Source organism: Pygoscelis adeliae, unplaced genomic scaffold (genome assembly GCF_000699105.1).
Source record: "Pygoscelis adeliae isolate BGI_AS28 unplaced genomic scaffold, ASM69910v1 Scaffold142, whole genome shotgun sequence".
Taxonomy (NCBI): Eukaryota; Metazoa; Chordata; class Aves; order Sphenisciformes; family Spheniscidae; genus Pygoscelis; species Pygoscelis adeliae.
Window position 1 is genome coordinate 1,982,404 of NW_008824247.1, and position 12,475 is coordinate 1,994,878.

The 12,475-nt window shown below is 44.5% G+C and overlaps 1 protein-coding gene across 1 annotated transcript; it reads left to right on the plus strand.

The window, feature by feature from the left end:
- Nucleotides 1–8,725: 8,725 nt before the first annotated feature.
- LOC103926422 (vitelline membrane outer layer protein 1-like) lies at nt 8,726–10,672 on the plus strand. The gene is given in 3 exon segments (XM_009335285.1): nt 8,726–8,884; nt 9,556–9,662; nt 10,387–10,672. Coding segments are annotated over 3 exon segments (552 nt in total).
- The last annotated feature ends 1,803 nt before the right edge of the window (nt 10,673–12,475 follow it).

The following is a 12,475-nucleotide window of genomic DNA, read 5'->3' on the forward strand; positions in this document are numbered from 1 at the left end:
TGAAGATGTCCCTGCCCACGGCAGGGGGGTTGGACTAGATGACCTTTAGAGGTCCCTTCCAACCCAAACTATTCTATGATTCTATGAATCTATATTTGATTTGCTTGCTGGCCATCCTATGCAGGTGGAAATCACAATGAGATCTCAATGACAAGTGGACCCTTTATGTGTTTTCTGCTCTTGTGTGGGCTTGATGGACAGCAAGTAATACTGAAATTAACTTAGTATGAAGGAAAAGGGCAGGGATCCTCTGTAGCAATTCTGAGTGTAGCGGATCATAACCTGAGCACGAGACAACAGTGTCATGCTTGTGAAAATGACAGGAATTATACTGGAATGCTGAAACAAAAGTGCAACCTTCCAGCCACACTGAATAATCCTTCTTCTCCTCTTGGCATTTTGGTTCGTCTTAGCTGGGATATTGAGTACATTTCTAGACGATGAAATTCAAGGAAGCTGCAGACCTGCTGATAGAGAGAGAAAAAAAATATCCTCAAACCAACCCCACAAACACCAGATCTAGAAAATGATATAAACAGTAGGACTGAAAGAACTGAGATTATTTAGCAGGAAGACAAGACTGAAGAGGGATGTGAAAATAATCTTCAAGTGTGTAAATCGTTGTGAAGGGAAGAAACAAATAAACTATACTATTATGAACAAGAAAAAACAGTAGTCTGACATTTCAGCAGACATTAGGAGAGCCAGTCTAACCATAAGGACAGCTGAGCACTAGACTGTCTTGCTTAAGGGATCTGCGGTGTGTTTATCATTGAAAGTTTTTAAGCACGGTTTGGACAAACATCGTTCATCCTTTGGGAACACTTAGGTGTGGACTGACCCTGCCTCAGGGCTGCAGGCATGGACGAGCTGTCTTGTTATGTTTCTTCAGGTTCTCTATCTCGGATTCATTTATAGAAAGGATTGTTCTGTGGCATTCTCTGGCAGAAAGAAGCAATTTTTGCATGCTGGCTCCCAGACAGGAATCAGGAACCGAAAGAAATTGAGAGCTCCCACTGCAGGGCAATTAGGCGTTCACAAGAATGTGTTAAAACAGTATTAGTCATTGTAAACAAAAATTACAATGAACAAATAAAGAATAAGGCCATAGAAAGAAGACATACATAATTCATAGATGAAGAAAGCTAGTTCTATTGATAACACAGAAATAAAAAATGTGAGAAACTGTAAAGATTGTAATTTCTGTGTTAAAAAACACTAATGGATGCTCAGCCTAGTAGAAAACTAAATTGTCTAAGTTTCCGAGGAAAAGTTTTACATGGAAGTTGGGGGTCATGGGCAGGTGGGAAACTGCCTGAAAACAAGTTCACAACAAGAGGAGCACCACCTTGGAGTGGAGGTCTTCTTTACATCCCATCACTAATGCAAAACTGTCTCTTCCTACATCTGAGAAATAGCTATACTTAGTCTGTTGTTTGCTGTAAAGCTTCTTTCTCTGCTCATGCATCTAGAAAATCCTGGCTTTTGTCTCACTTCTGACGTCTCCCACTTGCATTTTTCCTGCTATTCTATTTTCTATTAATCTGAGTCAATTTAGCAAATGAGAAAATGAGGACCAGACAGCACATAATTTGATTACTCATGTTCTCTTAAACATTTGCCCATATTACTGAAAACTAATTCTAATTCAGCACTACTCTTTTTAGCTTACTAAAGCCTAAAAAGAGACTAAGGTTATAAGACTATTCCAGATGGGGATCATGCCTCCCTGTAGTCAGCAGACAGTAATGGCTACTTTTAGGGAGAGGTTCATGTGAAGGTATCTGTTTCTCTCTATTGTCGTCATATTGTCTCTCTCAGCAGCTATAAAGGGAGCCCATGGTGATTATTTCAGATAGAGACATCTGCACTGTAGATGTCTAAGTTCATTCAGAATCCCACCTCTTGTTTCTAAATAATATAACCCTTTGCTTATTCATACTTTCATAGAATAGACTAGATTCTTTATTGCCCTTTCATGTTTATGTGGCAATAGGTGTATTTTCTGGGTTTGCTGATGTACTGTTTCCATGAGATAGTGTGTTGTTTTGCAGGATGCAGTTACCTGTGGAGTGACTCATCTTCATCCCAAGCTGCAGGTGAGGGAGGTTTGACAGAGCCAGGCTGTGTGATTTACACCTAATTGTAATGGCCAGTTTGGACATTAGAGCTGCTGAGGGACATGGCTGCTGAGAGCTGATGGGTGGTAACCAGTACCTTTGTAACAGACTGGAAGGAGTATAAAATGGCCTGGAGCACACAGAAACACACAGTCATTCAGCCAAAACCGTCCCTTTTAACTTACTGACTTCTTTTTTGGTGGATGGTGTATACTTCCACTCCTCTGCTGAGCTCCTGGGCACTTGCTGCCTTCAGCCATTCCTACAGCTCACTCAAAACACATCACTGAGATTATCTTCGATGGGCATTTATCCTGCCTTGTTGTTCCTGTTGACTTCTCTCTTCCAGTTCACAGAATCGCAGAGTCAGAGAATGGTTGAGGTTGAATGGACCTCTGGAGATCATCTGGTCCGGCGGTCTGCTCAAGCAGGGCCACCTAGAGCCAGTTGCTCAGGACCATGTCCAGATGGCTTTTGAACATCTCCAAGGATTGAGACTCCACAACCTCTCTGGAAACCTGTGCCAGTTCTCAGTCACCCTCATAGTAAAAAAGTACTTCCTGATGTTCAAAGGGAACCTCCTGTGTTTCAGTTTGTGCCCGTTGCCTCTGGTCCTATCCCTGGGCAACACTGAAAAGACCCTGGTTCCATCCTCTTTGCACCCTCACTTCAGGTATTTACAGACATTGATATGATCCCCTCTGAGCCTTCTCCGGGCTAAACAGTCCCAGCTCTCTCTGACTTTCCTCATAGAAGAGATGTCCCAGTCTCTTAATCACCTTCGTGGCCCAGCATGTCCATGTCTCTTTTGTACCGAGGAGCCCAGAACTGGACACAGTACTCCAGGTTTGGTCTCACCAGTGCTAAGTAAAGCGGAAGGATCACCTCCCTTGACTTGCTAGCAATGCTTTGCTTGATGCAACCCAGGATTCCATTTGCCGCCTTTGCCACAAGGGCCCATTGCTGTCTCATGTTCAACCTGGTGTCCACCAGGCCCCCCAGGTACTTTTCTGCAAAGCTTCTTTCCAGCTGGCTGGCCCCCAGCATGTCCTGGTGCCTGGGGTTGTTCCTTCCCAGGTGCAAGACTTTGCACTGCTCCTTGTTGAACTTCATGAGACTCCTGTCAGCCCATTTCTCCAGCCTGTTGAGGTGCCTCTGGAGGGCAGCACGACCCCCTGGCATTCAGCCACTGCTCCCAGTTTTGTGTTGTCAGCAAACTTGCTGAGGGCATACTCTGCCCCAGCATCCAGATCATTAATGAAGATGTTAAATGGGACTGGACCCAGTATTGACCCCTGGGGTACACCGCTGGTTACAGACCTCCATAGACTTCATTCCACTGATCACCACTCTCTGGGCCCAGACATTCAGCCAGTTTTCAACCCACCTGAGTTTCCTCCAGGTTTTATTCACCTGCAGAGAAAATTAATTCACCAGAAGTTGCTTTCACCTCCCCAGCGCAGAGCACCTGCTGGCAGCTTAACAGATGATCTATGAGCAGATGTAGTCCCTGGACCTCCATCTAAGATGCAAATTCTCTCCTTTTAGCACACAAAGAAGATTTCATGTTAGAGGAAACCTTTTTTTAATTCCACAGACTGGAATGGAGAAGTTCTTACTTGTATCTGACTGGCTGATTCAAGTGTGTTTCTGAGTTATGGACATCAGTGTACAATGCTTGTCCTTTGTTTCTGTCCCTTGGCAAAGCATCATACTAGACCCCTCCCTGCTTCTGGAAACTTCTGGTGTGAGCTGGATCCTGCGAAGAAGGGAGCAAGAATGTCCAAGATGGAGGGTAATACAAATAGCTGAAAGTTACGAAGCAATGCTCATTTCTACTTCTATGTCTTGTTGATGAAAGAAACTTCAAACTTTTTCTAAATTAGTATATTTAATCTTTTGCAGGGAATTCTACAAAACACATGGTAGAGGAGGTGATAGGAACTGATTTTCTCTGCCTGCCACAGAAATAATAGTAATTACCAGGTTTTTAAAATGCCCAATCCTTAAAATGTTAAAGAATTAAAAACCAGAAGTGACCCTAGTGCCTGACCTTTTTCATAACATAGACATAGAGTACCATGCCGAAATACATCAGTATCTCCACGGGCTTGCAGAGCTCCTGACAGACTATCAGGAGCAGGGTGTAGGTACATGGGCTGTGGGCAGAACCACTGGAGACTGAAACGAGAGCAAGAAAATTGAAGCAGATGTGGTCTTGCATGAATTCACAGTCTATTGCCATGCTTTTCAAAAGCTGTAGGAAGAGGCTGGGCAGTCTGGGAAGCCTCTCAAATGATCATCGTCCTTTGGGCATGTGCTGGTTTCGGCAGGGATAGAGTTAATTTCCTTCCTAGTAGCTGGTACAGTGCTGTGTTTTGGATTTAGGGTGAGAACAATGTTGGTAACACACCGATGTTTTAGTTGTTGCTAGGTAGTGCTTACACTGGCCAAGGACTTTTCAGTTTCTTGTGCTCTACCAACTGAGAAGGCTGGAGGTGCACAAGAAGCTGGGAGGGGACACAGCCAGGACAGCTGACCCCAGCTGGCCAACGGGATATTCCATTCCATGGGACGTCATGCTCAGTACATAAACTGGGGGAAGAAGAAGGAAGGGGGGGACGTTTGGAGTGATAGTGATCGAGCCCTGCTTTCCTGGAGATGGCTGAACACCTGCCTGCCGATGGGAAGGAGTGAATGAATTCCTTGTTTTGCTTTGCTTGCGTGCGCGGCTTTTGCTTTACCTATTAAACTGTCTTTATCTCAACCCATGAGTTTTTCTCACTTCTACTCTTCTAATTCTCTCCCCCATCCCACCAGGGGGGGAAGGAGTGAGCGAGCAGCTGCGTGGTGCTCAGTTGCCAACTGAGGTTAAACCACGACAGGGCAGCAGAAGATATACATGAGTATAAGAAACTGAGACTATGAGAAAGACAACACACAACAGTGCCAAACAAAGTTTGTATTCCTAAGTGTGTGGTATTTTCAAGGGTAAAAATCAGAAATTAATTAATTTTCAAGAGCTGCTAATGTATAATTTTTTTCAATAACATCATAAAATAAAGCAAGTTGTGTGTGGTATATGTTTTTATATGTTATAGATATAAATTTATTTTCCATGTTCCATATAGATTTTAAATACATCATAGCATCAAAATAATAATTTTATAAAATTAATATGCTACTTTATTTTATATTCTTCTGTTTATTTTAAAATTTTAGAAGTATTTATAAAAGCTGAAAAGTAGTGGCATAATTTTTATGCTCCTCTGTTTGTAAAAATAATTGTATTCATCTGGATGAATAATGAGAGGATGAAATACCCTGTATCACCATCATTTTACTGTAGTCATGTTTTATTAATCAAATTCATCAGTTTGCCGATTTTCTTTAAAACTGTGTTCTGATATTATTTCAAGAATATTAAAATACAGGAGATGGAGTGAGAAAGTAGGGTACACATGTCAGTAAGAGGTCCGGATCTCACCATTGTGGAGTTTTTTTTATTTTGATATTTTAGGTAAGGTGATCTTAGAAAACTTCTTGAGGCATCCAAACAAAATTAATAGCATTACATGGCAGCAAGAATCAATGGGAGCTCTGCTTTGTACTTATTAAGTGCTATCTAAGCCACGTACCCTGAAATCAAGTCCAAGACAGCTCACATTTGGCACCCCAGGTTACCAGGTAGTTTCTTTGGTCATGAATGGGGAAAATGGTACTTCCCAAGCCCCAGAGTGATAGTGCTCATCCTGGGCTTGAGTTTTCTTAGGGGCCTCTGAAGTGTGCATAAGAGTCATTTCTCATGGTCAAATCCCTGAAGGTGGCCTCACCATTCTCCTGCCTCACCCCGCTCCCCTGTCCCACTGTGGGCTCACTGTGCCCTGGGATACTCCCTGTGGGGCTGGGAAGAGACAGGAATCTCCCGATCGGAGCAGAGTCTGAGGGGAGGTGGGTCCTGCCAGGCTGTGCATCTGCATCACTGCTGCCAGAGGTGAAGCGGCCAAGGGCAATGGTTTCGGGCCAGCAAAGGAGAAATGAGTGTGGGGATCCTGCTTCTTTTGCGGTGTTAACGCCAGGTCCCAGCCGTTTTCTTCTGACTCCTTCTGCTCCTTTCCATTCATGTGCAGCCAAGGGTAGGTCTGGGTGTCTCCGACTGCCACTGTGTGACCCTGCCTGAGCAAACACACCTGGCTTGCCAGCTGTAATTGCACAGTCCTTGGGGTGTAAAGCACATTTCCTCTGGGCTTTGACACCCCCTTGGAGAAGTAAGATGAAAGTCCTGGTTTAAAAAGGAAAACAGGCTGTGCTTCCATCATGTGCTGTGCTCTTTTGGTGCCTTCCACAGAAAGGCTCGTCCAGCTTCCCGTCATCTCCGTTTGCAGATATTGCCACCTGTACAGAACACTGACAAGCGGAAGGGGAGTACAGAGCCAAGGGTGGGAAAGGCAACGTCGCCTCTTAATGGGACAGGAACAGAGGGAGCAGAGTAGAGATTGGAAGAGAAACCTAGAAGAGGAAAAATCTTTGTCTTCTGATAGTTCAAGGTTTGGCACCCCATCTTGCTATAAAATCCTGAGGCTCAAGATACTTTCCTAAAATATATTCTTCTCTTTGCCTCTTTGTCGTGGTTTAACCTCAGTCGGCAACTGAGCACCACGCAGCTGCTCGCTCACTCCTTCCCCCCCTGGTGGGATGGGGGAGAGAATTAGAAGAGTAGAAGTGAGAAAAACTCATGGGTTGAGATAAAAACAGTTTAATAATTGAAATAAAATAACAATAACAATGTAATAATAATAATAATGATACACAAAGCAAGTGATCCACAGTGCAATTGCTCACCACCCGCCGACCGATGCCCAGCCAGTGCCCGAGCAGCGGCCCCCCCGGCCAGCTTCCCCCCGTTTATGTACTGAGCATGACGTCACATGGTATGGAATATCCCTGTGGCCAGTTTGGGTCAGCTGTCCTGGCTGTGCCCCCTCCCAGCTTCTTGTGCACCTCCAGCCTTCTCCGTCGGTAGAGCATGGAAAACTAAAAAGTCCTTGGCTAGTGTAAGCACTACTTAGCAACAACTAAAACATCGGTGCGTTATCAATTTTGTTCCCATCCTAAATCCAAAACACAGCACTGTACCAGCTACTAGGAAGGAAATTAACTCTATCCCTGCCAAAACCAGGACACTCTTGAACAGAGAAACAGCTTTTGCCAGATCCTGCAAGCCTGATTAAGGGCCCTAGGGAGCATTGGTTATCTGTATGTTAAGAGAGTCTCAACTCCAGGGTTTCAAATTCACCTCTCCCTGCATCGTGGCATCCTCAAAGACTGTGCACTCAAGTTCAGTATCACCTTTCTGGAAAACCTGCCTTCCACCTTCCCTCCCAATGGCATTTATCTCAGTGATCCCTGAGAATCATTGCGGGCACCCCGACATGTCTGACTTCAGTTAAGCTTGTCACAAAGCAAAGCACAATATTTTTTATTGAGATAAAAATGACAGTGAAAAAAAAAAAATATTGAAACCATAAATAACCTACACCTATGTCAAGCTTACCAGGTATCCTATTCAACAGAGGGTGTTGGGAGACACAAGGCTTGAGTTTACTTATACTTTGTTCCAGACCAGGTCCCTTGTGTTTCTTTGTATAGTTTGACCTGTCTTGCCAGACATCCCGCAATAACTAAAGTGGTTATGACAGTTTCTCTCAAAAGGCAAACATTCCCACGGCCAGCTATCTGCATAGCCAGAAGCAGGAATCGATATTAAGCCTCTGCCATGAGCAGAGCAAGGAGCACATAGGTCTTGCTATAGCCCTTCAGTGATGGTGGATATACCTGCAGCCACAGCATCTGCTGCATGTTGGCTGTTGAACTTCCAGGGGAGTTCCTCATGGGCACTGTGAGCGGGTCAGCAAGTGCTGCGTCACTGCCTATTGTTCCTATGGTATTTGTCAACGGACTGGCGGGGAAAGACAAGCTGCCTTGGCAGGGTATAAAATCCCTTGTCCGTATACCAGCTCTCCTTCAGCAGATGCAGAGTGCAAGAGATGAAGCTCCTTGTCCTGGTTTCAGCTGGGATAGAGCTAATTTTCTTTCTAGTAGCTGGTATAGTGCTGTGTTTTGGATTCAGGATGAGAATAATGTTGATAACACAGGGATGTTTTAGTTACTGCTGAGCAGTGCTTACACAGAGCCAAGGCCTTTTCCTGCTTCTCACACAGCCCCACCAGCGATTAGGCTGGGGGTGCACAAGAAATTGGGAGGGGAAATGGCTGGGACAGCTGACCCCAACTGACCAAAGGAATATTCCATACCATATGATGTCATGCTCAGTATATAAACTAGAGGAAAAGCTGGCTGGGGGTCCACTGGGCATCGGTCAGCGGGTGATGAGCAATTGCATTATGCATCATTTGTTTTGCATATTCTTTTATCATTATTATTATTATTTTCCCTTTCTTTTATGTCCTATTAAATTGTCTTTATCTCAACCCATGAGTTTTACCTTTTTTTTTTTTGATTCGCTCCCCCATCCCACTGGGGGGGAGTGAGCAAATGGCTGTGTGGTGTTTAGCTGCCTACCGGGTTAAACTACAGTACTCCTCATGCCAGCTACCCTCATCCTGCTCCTCTCCCTCTGCACCCCAGGCACAGGGGTGTGTGAATACACCTCTGTCCTCACCGTGCCCAGTGGAGGCCACTGGGGCAACTGGAGGAGCTGGCAATTTTGCCGCTATGGCTATGGCAACGGATTTGCGCTGAAGGCAAAATTCTTCCTATTTCCCACCATCTCCTGTCCCTGCGCGCGGTCTACAGCTCTCCACCTCCAAGGAGGCTCTTCTCCAGAGTCGAAGGACTTTCTGCAGAGTTCTTCCTCTTCCCGAGTATGGTACTCTGTACGTAAAACTATGAGTCTTCTGGAAAATTAGCCTAGAAAATGTTGCCACTGTAGTTGCACCAGTAAAGAAAAATATGATTTTTTTTTTCTTTTAGAAGAGGTCTTCCATTAGATACAGCAAAAACAGAGCTACTGCCAGAACCGTTTTGCTCTCAATCTGGATAGGGGTGTGCTGGCAGATGTACCATCTGCATGTGGCTGATGTTGCTGGGAGAAGCCACATCAGTGCTGAAATCTGCTGCTGGAGTCAGGGAGAGAGGCAGCCTCTTCCAGTGTCTCTCCTGGGACTCAGGGTCTCTGCCTTACATGTTGAGTCAGAAATAGTCAGAAAACACAAAGAAGAACATGTTACAAGGGTTATATAGGTACATTGCAGTTTCCCAGTGACAGACATCTTTTCCCCTATGCTTCCCAAGACGTTTTCTCTTTCTCATTACAGAAAGGAGTTGAGACTGTTTATGACTGGCACTTAAAGGACTTTTCCTGGGTCTTCTGCCCCTTGCCTTTACCTCTGTCCCTGTGTGACTTCTACTGCAGGTGGAGCCCTCCCAGTCTGGAAGAGATGACACAGCTCTGAACAGCATATGCCTGCATTGTCAAGATGACTCAGTCATTGAGTCCTTGGTGGGCGACTAAGTAACGCTGTAGTTTCTCCCCTGTTTGTCATGCACCAGCTCACAAAATATCCATAGGTGTCACCATTTGCAGGGGTCTCTTCTCTGACTTGCTTTGTCTGCATAGTGCTGTAGTATAAAGTAAATTAAAACAGGTGGTTGGGGTTTTTGTTCATTCATTTTTAGGGTAATTAAACACGGTTACTTCATATTACCGCCTTCTATTTGCTCTCGAAATTTCTGCAGAGCCAATCAACACCTGAAGTATAGTCCTAGGGATAGAGCCCTTCTTTGGAAATCTGCAACACATGGGGTAAATGTGAGAAAAGGGGTTTTTAACCATACATTTAGAAACTGTTTGGGTGAAGCCCTGGCCCTGCTGCAGTGAACAGCACTGCACCTCCAGACGGCAGTGTCTGCTCTCCCCACTGTCTGGTGTGTACTTGTCAGACAGGTCAGGGATGCATCATAAAACGTGCTCAGGCTGTCCTTGGAGTTTCCACCAGAACCATAACTATCCAATCTCGGACTTCCTGGTGTTTTTCTGATAAGATAACAATAAAGAGAAAAAGTACACCCTTGGAAGGGAAGGAAAAAAAAGGAGAAAGTAAGGGGGCCCAGACTGCAGCAGGATGTTGTGCTGGTCACTGCTGTGAGCAAGGAAGTGTTAAGCTTCAGGGCACGATGACAAGAAGAAAGAGCACTTCCCAGCAGTTTGCAGAGCCCAGACATTTCTCTGTCTGCTTTTTATCAGGTGGAATACCTGGACCAGCTTCCAAGTTTGCCCTGTAGGCTATTTGATCTCCTTCTCACTGAGAACAGAGAAGTCCCAAGGAGGAGGTGATGACACAGCAGCCAACAACATCCAGTTCAGATGCTCAGATGCAACTGTGCTAGTGGGTGACGGACTATCATGGGGCAGATTTGGCCCATGGAGCAAAAGCTGCAACATACGCGGTCTCCAGACCAAGGTAGAGCCCTCACAAGGGCTTCAGGATGACTCAGCACTCAACAATGTGAAGTTCTTCTGCTGTAAATGAGCACTTGCTCCATCTTCATCACTGCCTACACATCCTGTATCCCACAGCAAATGAAACATCAGTAAAGCTTGGCTCTAGCTTTGTACTGGGACATGCCTGTGACGTTTTGACTGCTTGCATCTTGCCGTACTGGCCAATGCCTTAGATGATGATGCCTTCTACAGCTACCACTACGTTAGCATAGCTTCTCATAGTTACCGAAGTGTATTATGTTCACAAGAATCATCACATCGTGTAACTGCTGGTGTATTACTGTGAAAATGCTGAATCTCTGACAATTGCTCAGAGCTGAGGAACAGATTTCTCAACTTTTTTTTCTCTGACTGGTGAGTTTCTTTCAGGTTTGCTCTGCCCATTTTCCCCTTGTTTGAAATAATATTTGATCTGTTGACATGACAGGGAAGAATGGGTATTAGTTTGAGTCTACTTGAGGTTTCTGACCAAAGAAAAAATGACCAATAAGAGCTAAACAGGGTGAAACGGAAATTTAGGTGGGCTCGTGAGAAGCATCAAAGGTTTGGTATCATTGCCCACTCCTAACTTTAATTGCCTCAAGACTTGTACATGTTTTTTACAAGCAATCTGTTAGGTCATACCTGAGCTCCTGCCTTAGGAAACATGGTTAGAAAGTGTTCTTACACTGAGCATTCATCTAAGTGTGGCTATGGTGCCACCTGGGTGGGCTGTAGCTCCCCAAACCTCCCTTGTTGCTGCTTTGTGGTGTGCTCCACCAGCTCACCTAGCTGTTAATGCAAAACTTATTTTCATGGGACTTGGTTTTTTTTGTTTGTTGCCTCTGGGCTTCATGCTCTAAATAGAATGGGGAGAATTCAAACTAAAAATAAACTCTATGTCATTCATCCATTTTTTATGATCCAATTTGCTGGATAAGCTTGAAGTTATTACCTTGTCCTGATGTGCTAGATGTAAAGAATGTACTCTTGATTTGGGGAAAAAGTCATGCCTGGAGATCATTATTGTGCCCTAATGTCTGAGCCACCAGGCCTCTCTGGCAAGAGTTCAAGAAGACTTACTGCCTCTCTGAGCACTTTTTAGGAAGTGTAGCTGTTGCTATTTCCTCAAAACAATGCATTATGCATCTTTGTGTACTTGAAACAAGGTAGGGGCATGGTGTTGTCATTCTCTAGGGTACTGGTTGGGCTGTGCGGTGCCGTGTCCAGGACCACAGCCATGTGGGGCAGCACAGAGCTGATGGATGGAGGTTTCTTCTGCCAGTTCACATCCTCTGCTTAGCACATACACAGCAGCCATCACCATTCTGGCTCTTCATCCATGTGAAATTTTCTTCCTGTCACCTACCTAAAAAAATACTTGAATAATAACTGTATTTTCTTTTAAGAGAAATGGAATATAGCAAGCAAAAGAATAGAACAAACGTGATACGTACTTTGGTTAAAAGGGTTTTGAAAAAAAAATCAGGGGTTTGCTTTTGAGTAGATCACTGCTCTGTCTAACTCACGTGTACTGTCTCCAGTGGCAGTGCTCAATATCTAACGCTTGCTGCAATAAAAAGTTTCTCTGAGTCAGGGAAGTGATGAGTATGAATTTTACTGGCAAAGCCAACAGCGATCATTGAGTATTTGGTGTTTGGTAATGTCCTCCAATGCACACAGCAATTTCTCATGATGCTTGTGTCATTTTGCCTCCCAGTCCCCATTTTTGACAACACGGGAATTTTCCAAGTGGTGTGTGATGAGCGGAGAAGCCAGCCATACAGAACTTAGATTTGATTGCATCTACTGTAACCAGGCAAAGAATAAAACATTTCTCTTGTCTCTGTCT